Source organism: Canis aureus, chromosome 19, assembly GCF_053574225.1.
Source record: "Canis aureus isolate CA01 chromosome 19, VMU_Caureus_v.1.0, whole genome shotgun sequence".
In the NCBI taxonomy this organism is placed as follows: Eukaryota; Metazoa; Chordata; class Mammalia; order Carnivora; family Canidae; genus Canis; species Canis aureus.
Window position 1 is genome coordinate 43,685,711 of NC_135629.1, and position 21,762 is coordinate 43,707,472.

A 21,762-nucleotide genomic window follows, 5' to 3' on the forward strand; every position below is an offset into this window, starting at 1 on the left:
TGGCCGGATCCTGTTTTCCAGGACGAGGACGTGTACATCAGTGTGGTTCTGAGGGGAATCTGTGGTCTGGTTATAGTACTGTCACCCTGCAGTTGATTCCGGGGCCCAAGGGCAGGTCTGGCTAACCACCTCAGGAGCTTGGGGTACTGCATCTTTTGTCTAGGGTGGAAAACCGAGTTAGGGGACCTTATAGAATCCAGAAAAACCTGAGGTAAAAAAGCAATCCAAACAAACCATTAGTATGCAGGGGGGTATACTGCATAGAGGAGAATCCTGTAGGAGGTCCAGGGTGGACTGGACAGCCGAACCAGAGGTGGTGGTTTCACAAGGAACCAGAGGAATTTCCTCAAGCTGAACCTGTAGTCCCGTGGGCTTCGTCAAGAGTGGGGGGTGGGGGGGGCACTTAGAAGCCTCTGCCAAAGTTAGCCACTGGCAATGTCTGCTCTTCTCCTTCCCTACCTCTTCCTTGAGGAAGATAAAGGGTAACCTCCCCATGTTGTACATGGGGGTAAAGCCAAAACTAAAAAACAGGAAAAAAAAAAAAAAAAAAACCCTCACACACAGAAGATAGGAAAAGGTTAAATAACTTCCCCAAGATAAGACAGATTTGCTTAAATTCCCTGAAAAGAGTTTGGTGAGCTAAATATAGCACAGTCTCACCCGATCATAGCACAATCTTTATCTCATTACCCACTGAATGCTAGGGAATGGAAATTTCACATGGCTAGTCTGATTCCAAAATCCAGTGTCCTACGTGGCAAGCCTCAGCTACAATTGGTAAAAGAGAAGACAGTTTTCTTGCCCATTGCCAAACTCCAGCGTCAGAGCCATCCTAGGTCTTGCTCACCCTTCCTGTCTACCAGCATAGCCCCACCCTCTGCCCTGTCTGCTTCCAGGATGCTGCTAATGTCACCCAAGGAGCACAGCAGAGCTCAGGCCCATCAATACCTCCCCCACCAGGAGTGTTCCTGGTTGATGGTGCCGGATCCAAAGTCCCAGGGATGCAGAGAGGGAAGGGCTTTGGGAGGGTTGGGAGCGCAGGAGAGGTGGCCGTGGTTTTCTTTGTCTGCATAGATGGAGGAGGCTTCTGGGTAAGGCTGCCTCAGGCCAGAGCCATGGGGCGCACTTTCTCCCATAGACACACTTAATCCATCCAGTCCCTAAATACATTATTCCATTCCTTCCTAGGATAATAATTCCGTAGCTTTTCTACAATAACGACAGTATAACGTCTGCAATTACAGTGTGATTTTTTTAGTGTGTTATTTTAGTCAACATAAAACTAATTTATGTCCAGTAAAGAGGAAAATTGAAAAATCAGAGAAATCGAGTTTTTGGAAAATTTACTCACGTTTTCCCCCATTGAAGGATAATGGCATTATTTACATGCTGGTACATTTCCATGCCTTAAAGTTCAGTTCAGTCTGTGGAGCAAGAGTCTATGTGTTTGGTTTTGTCTAACTCATTCATTCATTCAACAAATAGTTTATCTTGGGCTCGCCACAGGTCAGACCTGTCCTAGGTGCTGAGGAAATGGTGAGTAGAAGTGGAGCTTACAGACAGGCGGGAAGAGCAGGTTAAATGAGAAACAACCGCACTGGCGAATGGCCACAAACGTGGAAGAAAGGCAGTAGGGGCTTAGCATCTTGTGCCTCCTGTGCTCACCTGCTTTCATCAGAGCCCATTTCAGGCCTCAAGTGATCTCTTACTCATCTATAAGCTTAGGAGGGTGTATGCTGTCTCTTCTCCCTTCTGGAGCATGGGTTCCTTGGAGACTAGGGCCCACCGTGGCCTGCCTGGCTCACAGCTGTAGTCCCAGCTCCTGGGTCAGGTCTGCGTCTCACTAGTGGTGCCCAGCAGCCCCCTCTTGCCGGCAGACAGTCTGTTAACACAGATGGGTTACACACGGGCTTCCTCAAGGCCCTGTTTAGTGCCTAGAGCATATTCTAGCAGAGACTCAGTTGGTAATTCATCATTGGCTGGACTGACATTCCTCCCCCCACCCCCCCAAAATACTCTGATCAGGAGAGTCCCCCTGAGCATTTGGTTTTGGAACTCTGCAATTTTCTCCATCTGGGTGGGGAGCAGGAATAAATAGGTGCCCCAGCTGGGTTCTCAAGTGTTTGCCCAGCTGTTCTGGAGACTGCCCAGAGTTTCATGCATGCACTCACCGCCTCCTGGTTCTTTTGTCTGGGCTTCAGTGGCAAGACCTCAGCCCCACAGCCCCAGGTATGGATATGTTGCTCCTTCTAGAGCAGCTGCCCCCCTTCCAAAAAAAGACAGCTTCCCACAGGCTCCCAGAGGCAACACCTCCTATCCACAGGTCTCTCAACCCTGCCTTCCTGGGGCAGCTGGAACTGGAGCCAGTTTTGTGTGTGTTCCAGAGGCAGTGACCGAGGAGCCTGGAATAGTTGGTGCGAGAAGGAGGCCCAAGGGAAGTTTCAAAAAGTAATGGCAAAAGCTCAAGTCTCCATTCCCTTTAAGAAAGAAGATCACAAGCAAGGAGTGTGGGAAAGATGACCCAGGCATGCAGTTGGTCAACACTTTAATTAGGTCTGAGGGGTTGGGTCGCCTCATGAGCCTCTGCTCACATGTGCTGAAATGTCTGCCTCTGACAAACTCCTGAGCACTCTCCTCGGCACCCTCTTGAGGCCCTGGTGAGGGCAGCCTGCCTACCCACCGCTGCAGTACTGAGCCAGCAGGACCGCCGGGCCTTCAGAGCTGCAGGTACAAGGCAAGTGCCCCCCTCTCCAGCGGTGGCAGCTAGATAGATACTGTTGATTGTGCTGAACCAGGCCAAGGCACTGGACTCTTCCAGAAGGGCTTTCTGCCTTTGGCTGATCCACAGTGTCCTTGTTAACATTCTTTCTTGGTCAGAGTAGAGTTGACAACTGGTCTGCTTCCCCTTGTTTGGGAGTGGAGGAGGAGTCCAACTATACGGTGGCCTCTCTGGGTCCCTTCTCAGCTATTGGGTCAAGAACAAGTACAAAACATTCTGAAGACAGGGCGAGCTTGTCTTCCACGCCCCAAACCTCCCCGACTTCTGATCTTTATTTCCTTAATGTGACTAGTCAGCTGCTGTACTGCTCCTGCCAGAGCCAGTTTCTGGGCAACATTATGAATATGAGTCATTAACACCAGAGTGTAAATAAGTTTACAGGAGTCAGTTGGTGTCTTTGTATCTTAATTTGGGACTAAACTGCTATCGCTATTGTTAGGGCATCTGGACAGGTATAGGAGGAATTTGGAGTTTGGGGAAGAGTCTTTACCTCTAATATACCTCCTAAGCTGTGATTAGGAAGTCAGACAATCATCCCGGGTAATAAATAAGAATTTTTTTAAGAACGCACTTAGCCCCTTTTGCACTTTATCAGAATATTGGATGCTTTTAGACATGCTGGATAAGCTTAAACACAGTGTTGAGTTGTTAGCAAGAGAATTCAATGTTCCCCCCAAATTTTAAATAAAGTGAATTTCTCTGGTATTTGAAAGAGCTTGCCAGAGACACGCGATGGAGGTTTTTACATGTCCTGCAGCAAGGACCCTGGGTTCAGGGAGGTTGATTGGCGCTTCCGGGGTTTTGTGAGGCGTGGGAATCCTGGCATCCTTCCCCCAGTGCTGAAGCAGCTGTGGCTGCTGATGTGAATAAAAGCTCTAAGTGTCCCCTGAGTTATGAGAGCAGTTTGCTAATCGGTTGTCAGGATCAGGCTGCTTCGGGCCTGAAGTCTGTGATCTCTCTGATCCAATAAGAAATACTTGTTTGCTGTTTGTCTCAGGATCCTGCCGCAGAGCTTCAGGAACCCTAGGAATTTCCTGAGTAATGGGAGCGTCCTTTGTTATTCATAACAAGCCTCTGAGTTTATGCTAATATGCTAATATGGTGACTCACTGTGGGCGCCTGGACAGCTTCGGGATGGGGCTGGTTGCCAGAGAAACTAGCCACGTGATTGGAGATTTGCCCTTTCAGCCCCACCCCAGACCTCTGGGACTGGAGAGAGGCTGAAGATGGAGTTCATCGCCAATGGCCCGTGTTGAATCAGCCGTGCCTCTACAATGAAACCTCCTTTCAAAACCCCTAAGTGACAGGGTTCTGAGAACTTCTGGGTCCGTGAACACCTGACGTGCTGGAGGGTGGGGGGAACTCTGAGGGCATGGAAGCCAGTCCCAAATTGTGTTCTTTAAAACAAACCGGTCACCGCAGTGTTTTTCCAAGTTTGTGACCTCTTCTAGCAAATTATCGAAGCTGAAGAGAAGGATCCTGGGGACCCTTGGTTTATAGCCAGTTGGTCAGGAGTACAGATAGCAGCAGCCTGGGCCTTGGGACCAGGTCTGAAGCCAGGGCAGTGTGTGGACAGAGCCCTGCACCTGTGGCGCACTAACTCCAGGTAATTAGTGTCAGAATTGAATTAGAGAACAGCCAGTTGGTGTCAGAACAGGTTACTGGTGTGGAAAAAATCCACAGTGTTGGTGTCAGGAGCGTTGTGAATAAAAAATAAGGCATCCCTCAACCACAGGGCAGGTTTATCTGGAGACACAGGGAAGTTAACCAAGGCGTGGAGAGGGACAGTGAGTGCCTCATCCCTCACCCTCTGGTGGTTAATAGTTGCCTCAGACCCGGGAAGAATGGGGGCAAAATGCCAAGAGCCATCCTTCCCAAGTCCAGGAAGGTAGCTTCCCAGTGGTAACCCTGATCTTCCAAGGAATCTCTGATTAACTTCCAGAACCCCAGTGAGGTGGGACCCACCCCCACAGCGGGACCTGCAGCCCTGGCCTCCCATTTCCTCGGGCACATTACCTGGGTGGTGACTCAGGCTTTTTGGAAAACCAGCTTGTGTAATCAGCAGCTGGGCCCAGCTCACCCCGTGACCCAGGAGCTTGGCATCAGGCGAGCACGCCCTGAGGGCCAGGCAGAGGAGGCCTCCCGCACATGCGGGCCCAGGCCAGCTTTCCCCAGAGCACCAGCGAGTCTTGAGGAGCACCTTTGTGTCTGTTGAGACCCGTCATGCCAGGGTGCCCGTTCGGCCCGCAGACCTTGTCCTCCTGCTGGGCCTCAGAGAGGACTGCCTTCCACTGTTCATGCATCGGCCGCTGCCAGAGCCTAGGGGAGGGCACTCAGGACCAATTGCTGCTGTTGCATCCTGCCTTCTTCCGTCTGCGAGGCTCTCACCCTAGTTTGAAGCATGCACTCAGACCCGGGGGACTGCTTTTGAGGACTTGGGGGGCCGTGGGCTGTTTATCTCTCCCAGAGACAACCAGGCCCTCTCCTGGCAGCAGATGAGAGAACTTGGGGAGGGAAGCAGCCTCTGTGCTTGCCACACACCCTCCCCCCGACTCCATCCTGGACCCGTCCCTCTTGGATCTCTTCAGAGACTTCATCCTCACTTTGCAGGCCTGGCACAGCTCGGTTGCCACCATCTCTCACCCTCTCCCGCCCCAGGCAGAATTAATCTTCCCTTCCTGAGGTCCCATGGCATCTTTCTGAATCCATCACACTACTGCCTTTTTTGTTGAGACACCATTGACGATCTGTGAGTTTTGACAAATACGTGCTTGTCAAACACATGCTATCACATAACCACCACCATAATAAGCAAGGTGCGGAACAGAACTGCCTCTCCAAACTTCTGAAGGCTCTTTGAGCCTAACCCTCCCTTCACCCTCAGGCCCTGGCAACCGCTGTGGGGAATCTCTCCCCGGAGCTCTGCCTTGGCAAGAATAGCACCCGAGGGGATCCCTGGGTGGCTCAGTCGTTTAGAACCTGCCTTCGGCCCAGGGTGTGATCTTGGAGTCCCGGGATCGAGTCCCACGTCGGGCTCCCTGCATGAAGCCTGCTTTCTCCCTCTGCCTGTGTCTCTGCCCCTCTCTCAGTCTCTGTGTCTCTCATGAATAAATAAATAAAATCTTTTAAAAAAAGAATAGCACCTGGATGGAATCATCAAGTCTGTACAGAGCCTTTTAGGCTGGCTGTTTTCACTGCAGAAAAGCATTGGTTGTACATATCCAGGGCTCAGCCCTTTTCGTAGCTGTGCACCCATCACCTTTTATTCATATCTCTGCATGGACTGCTTCTGTCATGTCCACATATCTGGATATTTTTTTCGTCTTTCTGCTCAGTGCACAGCCGAGCTCTCCTCCAGGGATGGACTGTGTCTTGCATGCCTTTGTGTCCCCAGCCTGCACATAGTAGGCACCTAACAGAGCGTGGTGCCGGGGCTGCTGTGTGTCAAGGGAGAACCCTCGACTCTCTACCTCCCCGGGAGGGGCAGAATGGCCCCTGCACCCCTACCCCCGACCCCGCCCCGGGTAGCAGAGCCCCTGCAGATGTGAGTGAGCAGGCCTGGATTGCGGCTCTAGGCCCTTGGCTGGTCCCTGCTCAGGCTCTGTGCTCAGCAGGTGACCTGGAGAGAGATGGGCAGGCTGGCTTCTCGAAAGCCCCTCCCAGCCTCAGTTTGGTGTCTGTGGTGGGCAGGGTGCTATCACTTGTAAGGGGGCTTCGGAGGGCTCTTTGTGGATCCCCAGCATCTCTTGGGCTCTGGGTCAGGAATTACTGGGAGCCTGGTGTGTCTGTATGTGCCTGTTTCATTCCTCCTAGGCCAGAGAAGCCCTCTTTGGGCCTTGTGTGCACTGGGTCACTGCTGTACTAGTTTTGTTAAAAATAGGCCTTGGCATATCCACCCCATGACCAGCCCTTCTTGCTTCAGGCCCACGCTGGAATGCTTATGTAAATATTTGGAGGAACTTGAAACCTGGGACCATTTCTATTCCAGAGTCTTCTCTCCTGGACTCTTGGAGCAGGGAGGGTAATATTGGTATGAGAAGGTGAGGGCCAGCACATGTTAAAAACACTCAGAGGGGCAGCACATTATTTGGGAGATGCTAGAGAGAGGGTGGTTTCTAAAAGCCAGTGGAAGCAGTTGGTTATTGGCAGTAACGATGGCTATAAATCCACAGGGTTTAAATCTGACTGACCAGGGTTCAAGCCACAATTATTCTCCTTACTGACCCATGGCCTTAGACAACTTACAAGACTTCTCAAACACCAGGTTCTCCTTTGCCTGTTATCTACCCCACTGGAGTGATTGTGAGATTAAAATGATCATGTGTCAAGCACCTAATAGGACCCAGCACACAGCACACAGTAGGCCCTCGTTTAGTGCTTGCTGCTCCTACGGCCACTTTAGTCTTGCTGTCAACTTTTGCCCACAAGCATTGCACAACCTTGCGTTCAATACCTACGGAGAGAATTGGAGGTCCTAAAGGAGGAACACAGGAGTGTCCCAGTGCTTCTCTTCAGTGCCCCTCCTGCCTCCTCACCTCCATTGGTCTTCAGCCACTCCTATGTCCTGAGATCACTTCAGCAGCTGCCTGAGCAGGGCTGGTAACTCAGGACTCATCAGCTGCAAGAGGACTGTAACCAAGCTTAAAATAGACACACGTCCCTTGACTGGACCGAGGGCTACGCAGGCTCCCAATGCAGGCCAGACGGTGTCTGCACTCCAGGTTGAGCTGGACTCTAGGCAGCTGGAGCTGCTGGGCCCCCAGGAGGGAGCTGCTTCCCCCACCAGGCAAGCTGGGCTCCCCTCTCAGCCTCTTGCCTCCACTGCCACCTGGCCAGAGGTTACTGACCGATCCCGATCTTCGGAGGACACGAGCCTGGAGAGGACACAGGGGGGCTGGGCATGGGGGAGACAGGGATCTGGTGGTGGCCAGCACTTGTCGGCTCAGCAGGCCATCTGAGTGTGGGTTGGGCTGGTTCTGGCCTTGGTGTAAGGGGGTGAGGGGAGCCACCGGGAGGCATTTCTTCTTCTTTTTTATTCATAGAGATGCAGAGAGAGAGAGAGGCAGAGACACAGGCAGGGAGAAGCAGGCTCCATGCAGAGAGCCTGACGTGGGACTCGATCCCAGGACTCCAGGATCATGCCCTGGGCTGCAGGCGGCACTAAGCCACTGCGCCACCTGGGCTGCCCCTGGGAGGCATTTCTAAAGGTGGAAGGAGACTAAGGCTGTCCTGCCTAAGGGTTGGAAGAGGAGAGAAGCTCAGGGTGAATGAGTCATGCTGTTTGGTTGAACTTGCTGCTTTTTAAGCCCCAACCCAGGTCATTGTGTCTGAATAGAAGTACGTCAGAAGCCAGCCAGATGATGCCCACTGAGCCAGGCCCACAAAGAAAGATCAAACCCTTCCTCTTGAGGAAAGATGCCCCAGTGGGGTAACTTGTGCCCAGAGCAGCGCCCCTCTCCTGCTGTCTTCACGTTGTGTCTGTGACTGCTTCCTCCAAGGTCTCCCTCTTCCCCTCCTGTAGGTGCCAACATGGAGTCTGACCTCTGCTGACTGGACCCAGGCAGGAGGCGTGCCACCAAGAAAGGCGGCCTGTAACCCGTCCCCATGGCTTCCCCCATGGCAGAGAGCCAGCTCCAGAGAATCATCCGTGATTTGCAAGGTACAGTTTGGGGGGTGGAGAGGCACATGGGGCTTGCTTGTGGGGGAGCTGGGGCTGTGTTCTCATCCTGTCACACAGGGAGTAATTGGAGCCCTTGGGACACATTGTGTAGAAGCACTTGGTGCTCAGGTGTCTGCCCTGTGTCAGGCAGGGAAAGCTGGCCTGGCTTCCTCTCAGGGCTCTGTGAAGCCAGTCTAACAAAATCTAATCCCCTTTTCTGGGTCTGGGTCTGCCTTCTGTTGGTGAGTGTATGTGTGTTTTCCAGCCACCTGTTAAATCTGTGGCTGAATCATGAGCCTTTGGGCCATAATGGAGTTGGCTCATCTGAGGAGGCATGTTCGCCTTCCCTTTGAGCAGGATGACCAGGCACTCGTCTTTCTTATTTTGCTGTCCTACCTAAGCCTGTCCTACCTAAGCCTGTCTCCTGTGATGCCTGCTGCATCCCTGATTTACCTAAGCTCAGCAAACTACCATTCCCCCCCTCCATCCAAGACTTGTAGCTCTTATCTCCCTGGAGAAGGGCAGGGCCGGGGAAGGTGCAAGTACAGTGAAGTAGACTCAGGAGGAATAGGCTTTCTCCACTGGCTGCAGAGTCCAGGGCCTGAGTTCACCCTTTCAGATGATGCCCCAAAAGTCAGAATTTTGGCAAGTTTCCCACCCCCTGCAGACCACCGGGGCTGGCCTGTAAGCCTCTTTGGAGCTCCAGCACTTTGGCTACAACACAATCTGAAGCCGCCACTTCCTGCATGTCGCAGGGATTACAGTGATACTTTCCTGACAGGCTGAAGATCCAGGTTCCTACCTGCTCAGGCACAGCGATGACCCAGGGCAAGTGGCAGCCACCATACACTTTTCATTCTGCAGGCAAAAGTTGATGTGGTGAAAATCACTCTCAGGCTTATCTCCCACTTATATAGCATTTTGGGCCTTGAATAGCTGGATAATCACATGGCATTTCACACGTGCTGGGCACTGTCCTACACATGCCTTATAAATGATAACTCATCGAGTCCTCACATTTGGTCTGTGAGGCAGGAACCATTACTCTAATTCTGCAGATGCAGAAACAGGCACAGAGAGGTTAAGCAACTTGCCTAAGGTCACACATCCAGACGGGCGGAGCCTGGGTTTGCACACACACCCGGTGCCAGTCTCCACTCTTAACCACAGCAGCCTACCTCCAGCTAAAACACTAGATGTTTGCTTGTTTTTTAAATTTTATTTATTTATTCATGAAAGACACAGAGAGGCAGAGGCAGAGACATAGGCAGAGGGAGAAGGCTCCCTGCAGGAACCAGATGGGGTTCCATCCCAGGACCCTGGGATCATGACCTGAGCCAAAGGCAGAGGCTCAACCACTGAGCCACCCAGGTGTCCACTGGTTTGGTTTTTTTTCTTAAGTCTACACACACACACACACACACACACACACACACACACGGAGGAAGTCAAATGACAATCTCTGCAAATCTGAGTTCACCACTGGTCTTGAGAAGCAGCCACAAAGGAGACCATTTTTTTTGTGCATGTCGGCCTTTGGTTCTCCAGAATGACTTTGGGACCCAGATGTCTTTATTGGGAGGGAAGAGAGAGGACCCCCTGCTAGCACTTCTGATCCAGGGAGGAGGACAGGCATTGGCATTTGTTCAGATGGACCTTCCACCCTTTGTCCTGGCTGGTCTGGTCATCCTCGACTTCCCAGGGCCATCTCAGTGTCCTATACTCAGCCTGCAGAGTGCTTTGAGACACCACTTTCTCAAGACCCTTCCCTTGCAGCTGTTGGTAATTGTCTTCAACGGCACATAATAATCTCCACCATGTAGCATGGGAGTGGTGTATCCCTAACTGAGGTACCTCGGGCAGTACATAGCCTTCATGCCTCTGCAGAATAGCCCACTCATCCTCCTGTGACAGCAGTGATGAAGGCTTTGGGGTCAGCTCCTGGCCCTGCCTTTTAACTCTGGAAGATGTTGGACAAGTTTCATCACCTTTCTAAGGTCCCGTTGCTTCCTTCATGTGCTAGATCAGCTTGATGATGACACCCACTTCCCAAGATTGTTGGCAGACATAAATATATAATTCACATAATGTATAATTCATATAAATATACATGCAAATGTAGAATTCACATAAAACTAAGATTATTCATAAGTAATGCATTTGGATTACCAGAGATTGAAACTTAGAACTTCATATTTCATACCCAAGGCTCCTCCTTTCAAAATTTCAGGAATTCTCAGATCAGGTTGTGAGCATTAACCCTGCCTGAGAGTGGGGGAGGAAGGCCGTGTGTCTTCCCTTGTGCCTGGCCCCCCAGCTCTCAATGCCAGCTGTAGCAGATGCTTCTAGAGTATCAGTGTCGATTAAATTTTAGCAGCTCAGGCTCAGCTTCAGTGCTGGACAGGTCTGCTTTCCAGGCATGGTTCTAAAGAGCAGGGGCTGTGGGCTTCTCTTCGTTATGAGCCATCGGAGAGGAAGATGATTTTTGTCCAGCCTGCCCCAACCATCTCAACGGGGGTACTTTTCCCAGTATCTACACCAAATACTGCCATTCCTCTGTGCCACAGCAGAGGCTGCGAGTGAAAGTAAAGGTGGTTTTCCCTCTTTTCTGCAATAGGAGGTCAATTGTCTTAGAAGTGGAGAGGTGGGCGCTGGAGTCAGAAAGCCCTGGAGAAACCAGGCTTCTCATTCCAGCTCTGCTGTATGTAGCCCATGGTCTTTGGCCAAATGCTCCAACCTCTCTGGGAATTCCTTATCTGCCAAAGGGGATGGTAATATCAGCCCCCATCATTCTCAAGTTGTACAACCCCACCCCTGCCCCATTTTAACAGTACTGAAATTGAGATCATCTTAAAACCTTTTGCGTGTTGAATTGTTGAAATAAAACAATTCAGGTCTCTCTTTGCTGTTGAATGAGAAAGACATGCAAAGGCCTGCCCCCTGGATGGGCACCCAGCTCACAGAAGCAGGTGTCACTGTTGTCATTCTTGGGATTGTTCTCATTACTCTTATTTGCATATTCTGGGTCTTCCTGAAGCTGAGACAACCTGTACTGAGTAGTCAGGTTATAATGAAAGAACGACAAGAAACAGCCAGCATGAAGGATAAAGCTCTCTGGATGTCACTATGAGGGGCCTGCTGAGTGATTCAGGCACGTAGCAAACCTTCGTTGACCAAATACTGCATGCATATTATAAGGCCTTCATGGTGGGCCTTCAGGGAGGACCAAGGAATGTGCCCGGTCAGGGAGCGCTTGTAGAGTACCTGTGGGCCCTGTGGACTGCCTTCAGAGTTAGCATTCCTCCTTCCAGGGTTATACACCATTTTCTGCTTCCCAGGGGCTCTGCCATCATTGACTGCTTACTCCTCGTGCTTCCCAGTATGATTCTGCTTCTCTCTCTGAGGCCAGTTACGTGTTCCTGTTTGTTGTCTTAAAGATGCTGTGACAGAGCTGAGCAAAGAATTCAAAGAAGCAGGGGAGCCCATTACGGACGACAGCACCAGCCTGCATAAATTTTCTTACAAACTTGAGTATCTCCTGCAAGTAAGTGACTCTTGTACTGCATTGATTACTGCTCTGTTCTCTTGTTTTCCTCTCGGTGATTCATCAGCATTCAGGATGTGGTTCAGACAGCTCCGAGGAGCCATTAGGCCCTCCTGCTTTAGACAGAAGGTCGGAGCAGTCCCCCATTGCTTGGAGCTTGAGCCTCCAAGTGTGAGCCTTTGGAGAATCAGAGCATTGCCCCTTAGGAAGGCTGTGCGCATCAAGAACATTCTTTAGAGATTTAGGTCATCCTAAGGCAGTTCACAGGTCACTGGATAGCGGGGATCTTAACTTTGGGGCAGCCACATATCCCTCTGAGAGTCTTGTAGCAACTGTGAGTGAGATCTCTCCCCAAACAGACACGCATATGCATGCACCCATTCTCCAGGAATGTGTGGACCCTCTGAAGATTATCCAGAAGCCCCAGTTTTAGAGCCTTGCTGCTCAAAGTGGAGTCTGCAGACCAGTAGCAAAAGCATCACCTGGGAGCAGGTGAAAAATGTATTCTCGGTGTCCATCCTGACCTGCTGAATCAGGATCTCTTGAGATCAGCCCAGGAAGTTTTTTTTTCAGCATGCGCACAGTGTAATGCTTATGTATGTTAGGTTCGAGAAGCACAGATCTACAGAACTCTACAGATGTGGAAGAATACAATCACAGGAGGCAGGGAGGAAACAGACTAAAATGTTAACAGAAGTTATCTTAGAGAGCAGGTATTAGGCATTAGCATTTTTTCCATCTTTCATTTTATCCACATTTTCTCACAGTGTATGTATCTGACTTCCATAACCAGAAAAAACACTATAAAATATTACATAGTAGAAAGACACACATTTATCCTTCTGAACACCTTCAGTTTGCAACGTCACATCCCAGCAAGGTCCAGCTAGAGAATGAGCACCTGCTGGAGACAATGCCCCAATGTGTTGAGAGACTCATCTTTCACACACCTTTCCGGTTACTTCTGTTTTACACTAGGAAATGATTTGTGGACTTTTTTTTGTTTTTAGTCAGCCCATTTTGGTTTTGGATTTGAAATGACTCATGGTTGGCATTAATTTGAATTTATTACATAGATATTAAACAAGTGTTGAAACTTGAGTTGAGTAGCCAGGGTAGGATGTCACAAACTCATTTTGCTAAGTTGAGACCAAGTTAACAGTCTTTGTGGTGCTCTCAAGACTTTTCTCTTGGTTGTCTCCATCCTGTGTGAACAGCCCCGTTGGTGATCTTCCACCCAGTTCAATGCACAGAGATCCTTTCAAGGGATAGTCTTTCCAGGGGCTGTTACTCCTGAATTCCACTAGCTGTGTGACCCCAAGCCAGCTACGTAATCCCTCCCAGCCTCAGTCCCCTCATCTGTAAATTAGGGGTTGAAACACCCACATTTGCCAGTCAGTAAAAATGGTGCCAATAAAGGGCCTTGTCCAGGACTGGGTAACTAGGAAGCTGTTGCTGTTATTGATCATTTAAATGGCAGGATGAACAGCTGCAAGTCTGGTCCTCTTCTCTCTGTCCCTTTCTCTCCGCAGTTCGATCAGAAGGAGAAGGCTACCCTTCTGGGCAATAGGAAGGACTACTGGGATTACTTCTGTGCCTGCCTGGCCAAGGTGAAAGGAGCCAATGATGGGATCCGATTTGTCAAGTCGATTCCTGAGGTAAGCAGAGCAGCCAAGGACCTCACACCTTCCTCTCACTGCCTTAAGCATCTCTTGCCCGGACCTCTGCTTCAGACAGCCCCATGAGGAGGTGGGGGTGGAAGGCTGATGAAGCCTCTCCCTTCCCCGCCTCCTTCCCTACTCCAGCCTAGTACCTCTGGCAGTGAAGAACCATGCACACTTAGGAGTGAGTAAACCCCTAGATTTGAGGTGGGAAGCCTAAAGGGGTTCTACATTTCATCTTTCTTCTCGGTATCTCATCAGTATATCTAGAGTCATTTTAAAGCCAGCAGCCATGCTCCTTGGCCGGCCTCCCACAGAGGCCACAGAGTCAGGTGCTCTGAGATCTCTTCCCAATCCCTACCAGCTGGAGCCAGATGGGTTTCTTCTTACAGAGAATGACAGCATTTGATGCACTGGCAGTAAGGGCCAAGCATTTTCCACCCTCTGACATCTGAGAAATTGAGGAAAGACCTTGGCTGTGAAGATTTGCTGCTTGGATTTCTTTAACGTCCAAGCAGCACCACAGTCTTACGAGATCTTGCCTGGTGGGATGGTTGGGTCCCTGGTATAAAGCATTTTGATGTGTCAGAAACCTGGAGAAGGAGCAGCCCGGGTGGCTCAGCAGTATAGCGCCGCCTTCAGCCCAGGGCATGGTCCTTGAGACCCGGGATCGAGTTCCACGTCGGGCTCCCTGCATGGAGCCTGCTTCTCCCTCTGCCTGTGTCTCTGCCTCTCTCTCTGTGTGTGTGTGTGTGTGTGTGTGTCTCATGAATAAATAAATAGAATCTTGAAAAAAAAAAAATAGAAGAAACCTGGAGAGGGATCTTATTGTCTCCTCTCCAAAAGCCTGGAAGAAGTTCTTGGTGTCACTGTGCTGTCTTCCACTCCTGAAAGCAACAAAGGCCTTTGACCTTATGGCTTCAGACAACTGAAGTCTGGAAATAAGTTTAACTTAGTCCTCATGGCCCAGGGTTACAAAATGCTTAAATCTACTTTTTGGGTAATGGGCAAACCTTTAGACAGTCCAAGGCCAGGGAAACTGACTTCTCAAAGCAGAAAGCATCCTCTGCTTGCACAGATATTGCTGGTTTCCCAGTGGATACATGGGCTCTGCTTTCCAAGGGCTCCAGTTGTCTCTTCCCTTTTGAAGGCTCTGCTCTCTGGGGCGCCCTTGGGTGGAATGGCTTAGAGTGGCATTGGGCCATGGAGCTGCTGGCTTAACTGTAATGATCAAGTGTTGTCCAGGCTGCCAAGCCAGAAAGCAAAAGTTAATGGATAAGAAACATTGCTGGGCCCCTCAGGCCCTCTTGCGGTGGGAGGCAACCTTTTGGGCTAAAATAGTCTAAAGCCATAATCAGCCACTTATAGAGGTTCAGAATAAGCTCAGCCAAAGCTGCGCGTCTTCCCCTCCAGATCCTCAACAGGGTCTGAACCAGGGTGCAGCTTGGCGTCGGGCTGTCGGCACAGTGGCCTGGCTGGAAGCAGAATCCACTCTCGTGCAGCCTGCAGACTTCCTGCCCTTTGCTGCCATTGGATAGCTTCCTGGAGTAGTGCAGATGAGTTTGGGCCAGATGCTAAACATTTAAGGAGTTAGGTCACGAACCTAGACCCATGATCTCAGAACATAAAAAATTAAAAAGCTGGGCAGTGTTTTCACTCACAGTACAAGAGAACTATTGTTTGTCTCCCTAAAGGATGTTTCAAGATACCTCTTAAAATAAATAGCTCCATTTATATATACATAAATAAAATCAAGTTGATTAATAGGGCTAATTAAAAATATAGCTTCAAATATTTGTCACTGAAAAAGTCTTAATGTTCAAAATGCTGTTACAGTGGCCATTTTGCTCATAAGGATATGCTCATCCCTTGGGAGCTCATGGACATGGGCTGTCTTGTGAGGTTCTTATTACATTCTGCAGGGCCTATTTGTGGATGTGTCCATCTGACCAACACACTTGGCTTCACAATGCCTTGCTCAGCTGTTCTGGGCTGCCCTGAGTTTTCTGGGTGTCATCACTGACTACCCCGTTTGCCCTCACTTATCAATGGAAAAACTTTTTGGATTTGGGGCTGTCATCACGATCCTCCCCTGGGCATCTGTCAGATGTCAGATCTCAGACATGCTACGGTGGTTTTTATAAAGCCAGTTTGTCAGGCTGCCACCCACCTTCACTTCTAGGTATCCTGACCATGCCCTGGACTCAGAAAGCACACACAGAGACGGCTTATAACCATTCTACGTCATGACATTTCACACCTTTTTATTTTTTAGAGCGACCTCCTGCTGTAGTATCATTTCCTTGAGTCAGCAGTAGGAAGACCTACAGCTCTGAGCTGAAAGGTGCTATATGCTGGGATGTTTACACCTTCACTAATAGGTCAATGCTTGAGGCTGTACCACACGTTTCCTGTCTCAGTCCAGTGCCATGATTGGTTTCTCGATAATACGGGGTGTTAGGACCATCTGTCCCCGGGGCCCCACTACCAACTTAAAACATTTCTAACCTTTGAAGGGCTGAGAAGAGTATGGGTCTTTAACTCATCTGACCCAGACTCTGAACCTGACAGAGCTGGTAGGTTGAGAGGTTTTGAATTCCTGCCCCCTGATCTTGACCCTCTGGGGCTGAAAAATTGAGAATGAATCCTGTTTGGCAAGCTGGTTGTGTGTGCCCCTAGCCAGCAGAGCCCTGCTTTGGCAGTCTCAGGGGGGTGTCTCTGGCCAGTACATCCCGCCTCCCTCCCAAGAAGCATCCAGAAATCTCTTTAGAAGCCATGTTTTGGCACAGTGGGGGTGAGGTTTCAATGGCAGGCCTGCACCTAGACCCTCCTGTGTTGTCCAGCTCAGACTTCCTGAAACAGAACCACCCCCATTTTTTCTCTACCCTGGTGTGACCAGGCCATCTAGCGACACCCTGCTCTCTCTCACCACCTAGGTACTATCTAACTAGGCACAGTGAGCTGGTATATCTTAAATCCAACCAGGAAAGGATGGACACATAACAGGTTTTATGAGAATACTGAGAAGGCCCTCATACATCATCCATCAGAACTTCTTAAAAGTCCCCCTGATTGCATCCCTGCCTTTTGGTTCCCTCACACCCCTCTCGCACAGGGGGTCCAGCCAAGCCCCTGGCCTCTTCCCCTGTGCCTCTTCTCCCAGCACCTCAGACACAAGCCCAGACATTAGCCAGACTGAGACCATCTCTTGCTCAAGCTCACTTCTGGTGTGAGGAGCCCTTCTTTTACCTGCCAAGTTTTACTCTAAATATTCCAAATTAAATCAGTTTCACATGTGACTCAAAATCCAGCGCTTCTGATGGAGCAGGGGAAGGAGGGTGACATTCCTGGAGCACCCACAGATGTGTCAGAGCCTCTTGTGAACAGATCTGCCCTGACCTGTTCACTAGAGTCTACAGACTATTCTCAAATGGCGGACTGCAAGAAGTCAGCCTGCTTTAGGCCTCACCCTGTGAGCTGACATGAGGCCAGGGCTATACTTGGAGTTAGGCCAACAGGTCTTTGCTCCAATATCATCTACTTTTTCTAGCTCCGAACATCTTTGGGAAAAGGAAGGGCATTCATTCGCTACTCCTTGATGCACCAGAGGTTGGCAGACACCTTACAGCAGTGCTTCATGAACACCAAGGTGACCAGGTAAATGCATGGCAATGCTGGAGTTTCCCCTGTGAACTCGGGTGCCCACATCAGTACCAGGGAGCACCCCACAGGGGAGCCCCACAGCAGTCCCTGGTGCACGTGGGGCGGTGGCACTGCATGTTCACAGGTAAAGAGATGAAGCTCAGAGGGGCCGAGTGCCTTTCTTGAGGCCCCACTGATGCTTGGTCACAAAGCAGGAGCTTGGATCCAGGTCTCTGAGATCTGCTGCCTACTGGTTTTCCCTAGCAGGTGGCATGCCCTTGATGCCAGCCCTCATGTGTGGATAGGCCCCCCCCTGGCCACCTGGAGCCAATGGCTGCAGAGCCTTGGCCTCCTCAGCAGAATCAGCTGTGGGGTTTTTAACATCTCTAAGGCCAGGGCCTCACCTGAGACCCCGAGTCGATGCCTGCTGGGTGTGTCTGGGCTTGGTGGACATTGTGGCAGGCAGCCAGATTGGAGCCCAGGTCATCGGTGGGGTCAGCCTTTGTGGGGCTGGTGCTAATGTCTGGGCAGGGAAAGGGACCGAGCATGGAAACAGGGTGTCCCAAGAGGAGCTGCAGCTCAGGCCCCTATCAGCTGAACCTCTTTGGGTCCCCCAGCCCCCTTTTCCAGTGCTGCCTCCCCTCTCCCTAGAAGAGTCTTCCAGTTAAAGAATCACTTGTGGAGTTAAAAAACAAAAAACAAACAAAAAAAAACTGTTTGGGGGAGAAAATACCGTGTTTCATTTTGTCACCTGTAAAATTGATTTGCATAAAGACCTATTCCTCTTACGTGTGACAGACTCTGGATTCTTGTGAGTTGAGAACTTTCACACATTTGATCTGAAGGTTATTTTATTCTAGATGTATAGTGAGAACTGTCACAAGCAGCTTGACTTCCAGCATGCCGCATTTCACAGGCCAGCCAAGTAGCTCTTTATACTTAGCAGTGTTACCTCGCTTAATTCTTGCTGCTTCATGTGGAGTGCAACAACTGGCACCTCGTAGTGCAGCTGTTTTGCTTCTTGGCTTTAAAATTGGTGTCTGGACAGAACTTAGCCACGAGCTCAGCATCCTGTATTGAATCCTCTAGAAAGAACAGAAGGGGTGCTGGCCCCTATAACTGCCCCTTTCCTGGCAAATAATTGAGACTTAAGTTTTCTTGTCTCCTTTTTGGGGACTAGATATGATGTAAACAAGAGATGAATGAGCATTTAGTTCATTTCAGTGATTTCCTTGAAGAAGAGCAAATTTATTTGAGAGTTGAGTGCTCTTCCAGTGAAAATCAAATTGGGGTGGGTGGGTGTGTGCTCACCTGCCTGTCTGTCTGAATTTTAACTCATTGGTAACCGGAGTTAGAATTTGATAAAGCAGAGCCATATCAAATTTACTCTTTCCGTATCTTTATTATGTTTGTCATCAATCCCTTTCCTGCAGTGACTGGTACTATGCGAGAAGCCCCTTCCTGAAACCAAAGCTGAGCTCCGACATTGTGGGCCAGCTCTATGAGTTGACCGAGGTTCAGTTTGACCTAGCATCGAGAGGCTATGACTTGGACGCCGCCTGGCCCACCTTTGCCAGGTATTTTGAGGAATTGCTTGGGGGAAAAGACGGGAAAGAAATGTTTGAAGTTCTGAAGGTTGAAGTTCAGTCACTCAGTAAATTACATAAAGCCTTGCAGCTCTTCTGCCTGCTAATTTTCTAGACACTGGTGAGTCCTGACCAACGATAACATCTGAAGTCTCCAACCCGAAACTCTCTAACTCTCCTAATCAGCCAGCTGGTATGAGTCAGTGGAGATGCATATGCAAAACCTGAGGTTTTTGAGTGTGTTAAGGGACTTAACTGGGTGGCCAGCCAGGGAGCTGGTGGGCTTTTTCCTGGTTGTGTTCTTGCAGGGTTACCATAGAGGCCTTGCAGGCAATAGAGAGGGAACTACAGCTCACCCACGGAAGGGTTGCTGGGAAAGCACACTCACCTGCCACCAAGAGGGAAGTGAGAGGGGACAGGCTCAGACAATGGGGGACTTCCCACAGCCACCCAGCACAGCCAGGGTGCCAGACTCAAGTTTAACTCCAGTCCAGCATTTTTTTTTTTTTTGAGAGAGAGAGGGAGAGACGGGGAGAGGGCTTGCATATGCGCACGTGGGTACTGTGTACTTCCTAAAGTCAAGGACACCCTCTTATATATAATCGCAGGGCAATTTTTAAGATCAGGAAATTAACATGGATACAATGCCACTGTCGTACAGCCCTATTCAGATTTTAAGAAGTATCCCAATAACGTCTTTTATAATCCAGGAGCCAGCCTAGGAACATATGCTGTAGTTAATGCCATGTCTTTCTGGTCTCCTTGAATTTGGAAGTTTCTCATTCTTTGTCTTTCACAGTGTACATATTTTTTAAAAGCATTGGCCAGTTACTTTGTAAAATGTTCCTTCATGGGAGTTTGTCTAACATCTCCCCATTGTTATATTCAGGATAAACATTTCTGGGGGGAGTACCCAGATGTTGTGTCATCCTCAGCACATTATGTCCGGAGACACTTGATGTTGATTTGTTTCATTACCAGGGTTATTGACCATGACCATTAGGTTAAGGTGGCATTTGCCAGATTTCTATAAAGTTATTGTCTCTTGCTTTGTAATCAGTATGTTTCTTATGGGAAGACACGTTAAGATTAGGTTGTTACCTCATTTTTTCCTTATTATGTATGTATGTATTTTTGTGAGCTCTGTGCCCAATGTGAGGCTTGAATTCACAACCCCGAGATCAAGAGTTGCATGCTCTGCTAAATGAGCCAGCGAGGGCCCTTATGTATTTATTTCTTTACTTATTCATTATAGCAGAGTTGACTCATGGGTTCTTATTTTGGTCAGTGGGTTATAATCTGTCACTGTAATAATTTCTTTTGAGGCCTAAACTGTTCATATTTGGCCAGCAGAAGCCCCTTCAAGCTGGTTCTTTTGGGTTGGTGTTTTGTTTCGTTTTTGGCTGTTGTTATGTCTGATACCATTTGTTTAGGAAATAAAAGATTACAGATCCAAATAAGGCCCCACGCTACTCTCATGCTATTTAGTTCCCATCTAGAAGTAATCACAGCCTTATAGTTGACACCGCTCATTTCCAAATATTTTTGTGTTTTACTATGTGCGTATCCATAAATATGTCATAGATGTATAGTTTTGTTTTATGTATTTATAAGTTTGGCATATATTGAATCATAAGTAGCTATCCTTTTGTAACTTGCTTTTGTCGTTTCATGTTTTAGAGATTTTTACCCTTGTTTGTCCATGGATTTCTATAGCTGTAGAGTGTGGGTTGACCAGCCATAGCCCACAGGGCGAGGGAGGGAAGGGGTCACATGGCTTTGCCCATTCATTTACATTTGTCTCCAGCTGCTCTCATGCTGCCACTGTAGTATGAGTTGTTGTGACAGAGACCATAAGGCTGGCAAAAATAAGATATGTCCTGTCTGGCCTTTCATCAAAAAAAGATTGCTGCCGCGTGGTGCGGGGCATTCCGTTGTACAACTAAACCCCATTTTATCTGCTTCCCTGTGGTGCACTACTTCCTTCGCTGCCACAGTGCTGTACCCAAGCACAGTGCCACCTTCACATATCAGACTGATGGCTACTTTTCCCTCACTAGCAGACAGACCGTGACAGGCACCAAAGGTTGAAGGAAAATTTAAACCCCAAATTGGGAAATAATATGTCCACTCAGTTCTTCTTTGGCAGCAGGTGGAAAGGCCTTACATGTAAACTTGGCAGTGGAGCCCGTCAGCTGCAAACAGGTGTACAAGTACCCATTGGTTATGAGCCTTTTTATGCTCTCTCTGAGACGGCCATGCCCCCTGTCACCACCCAGGTGACCTGTGATAACCAAGCCCTTGGTGCGTGTGAATGTGGTTGTGTGTGTGTGTGTGTGTGTGTGTGTGTGTGTGTGTTTCCTGCTCTGAGACAGGTTTGTCTGTTCTGTGGCCCTGCAGGAGGACGCTGGCCACTGGCTCTTCTGCTTATCTGTGGAAAGCCCCCAGCCGAAGCTCCAGCATGAGCAGTTTGGTGAGCAGCTACCTGCAGGTAATGCCAGAAAGCCCCAGGACATCGCCACTACAGTGTCAACCAGGGTGTGCCCTTGCCTCTTGCAGCTCAGATGTTCTCAGACACCTTTTGTTCTAACTAGAGTCATATAAATCCTCTGTTATACCCATTTATTTCCTAGAGTCCAGGTGTTTATAATGCAATAGAATTTAAATCTTTTAAAAATTAAATTCCGTTTGAAGCTTTTCAAGTATTTTGAAGGAAGCAAGTTGTCACTTGGGTTAAAAGCAGTAGAGTCAAAAGCTGACTATCACCCACCAGTTGTGTGACCCTGGGCAGACCACTCACCCTCTCAGAACTTCGACTCTCTCATCCAGAAAATGGGGCTCATAAAAGTCATTCTAGCTCAGAAGGTGATGGTGCAGATTGAGTGAAGAAG

At 49.3% G+C, this 21,762-nt stretch overlaps 1 protein-coding gene across 5 annotated transcripts in view; it reads left to right on the top strand.

Moving 5' to 3' along the window:
• FYCO1 (FYVE and coiled-coil domain autophagy adaptor 1) overlaps positions 1–21,762 on the top strand; it is a 73,733-nt gene that overhangs the window by 2,540 nt on the left and 49,431 nt on the right. For 2 of the 5 annotated variants that reach the window (XM_077859177.1, XM_077859181.1), the window contains exons 2-7: positions 8,301–8,438; positions 11,876–11,982; positions 13,515–13,640; positions 17,194–17,300; positions 18,719–18,862; positions 21,272–21,362. In XM_077859177.1, the coding sequence (XP_077715303.1) occupies positions 8,384–8,438; positions 11,876–11,982; positions 13,515–13,640; positions 17,194–17,300; positions 18,719–18,862; positions 21,272–21,362 (630 nt within the window). In that variant the 5' untranslated portion in view covers positions 8,301–8,383. Of the gene's footprint in view, positions 1–2,582; positions 2,735–7,431; positions 7,566–8,300; positions 8,439–11,875; positions 11,983–13,514; positions 13,641–17,193; positions 17,301–18,718; positions 18,863–21,271; positions 21,363–21,762 lie in introns of those variants that run through there. The other 3 variants (XM_077859178.1, XM_077859180.1, XM_077859179.1) reach the window with 3 other exon arrangements.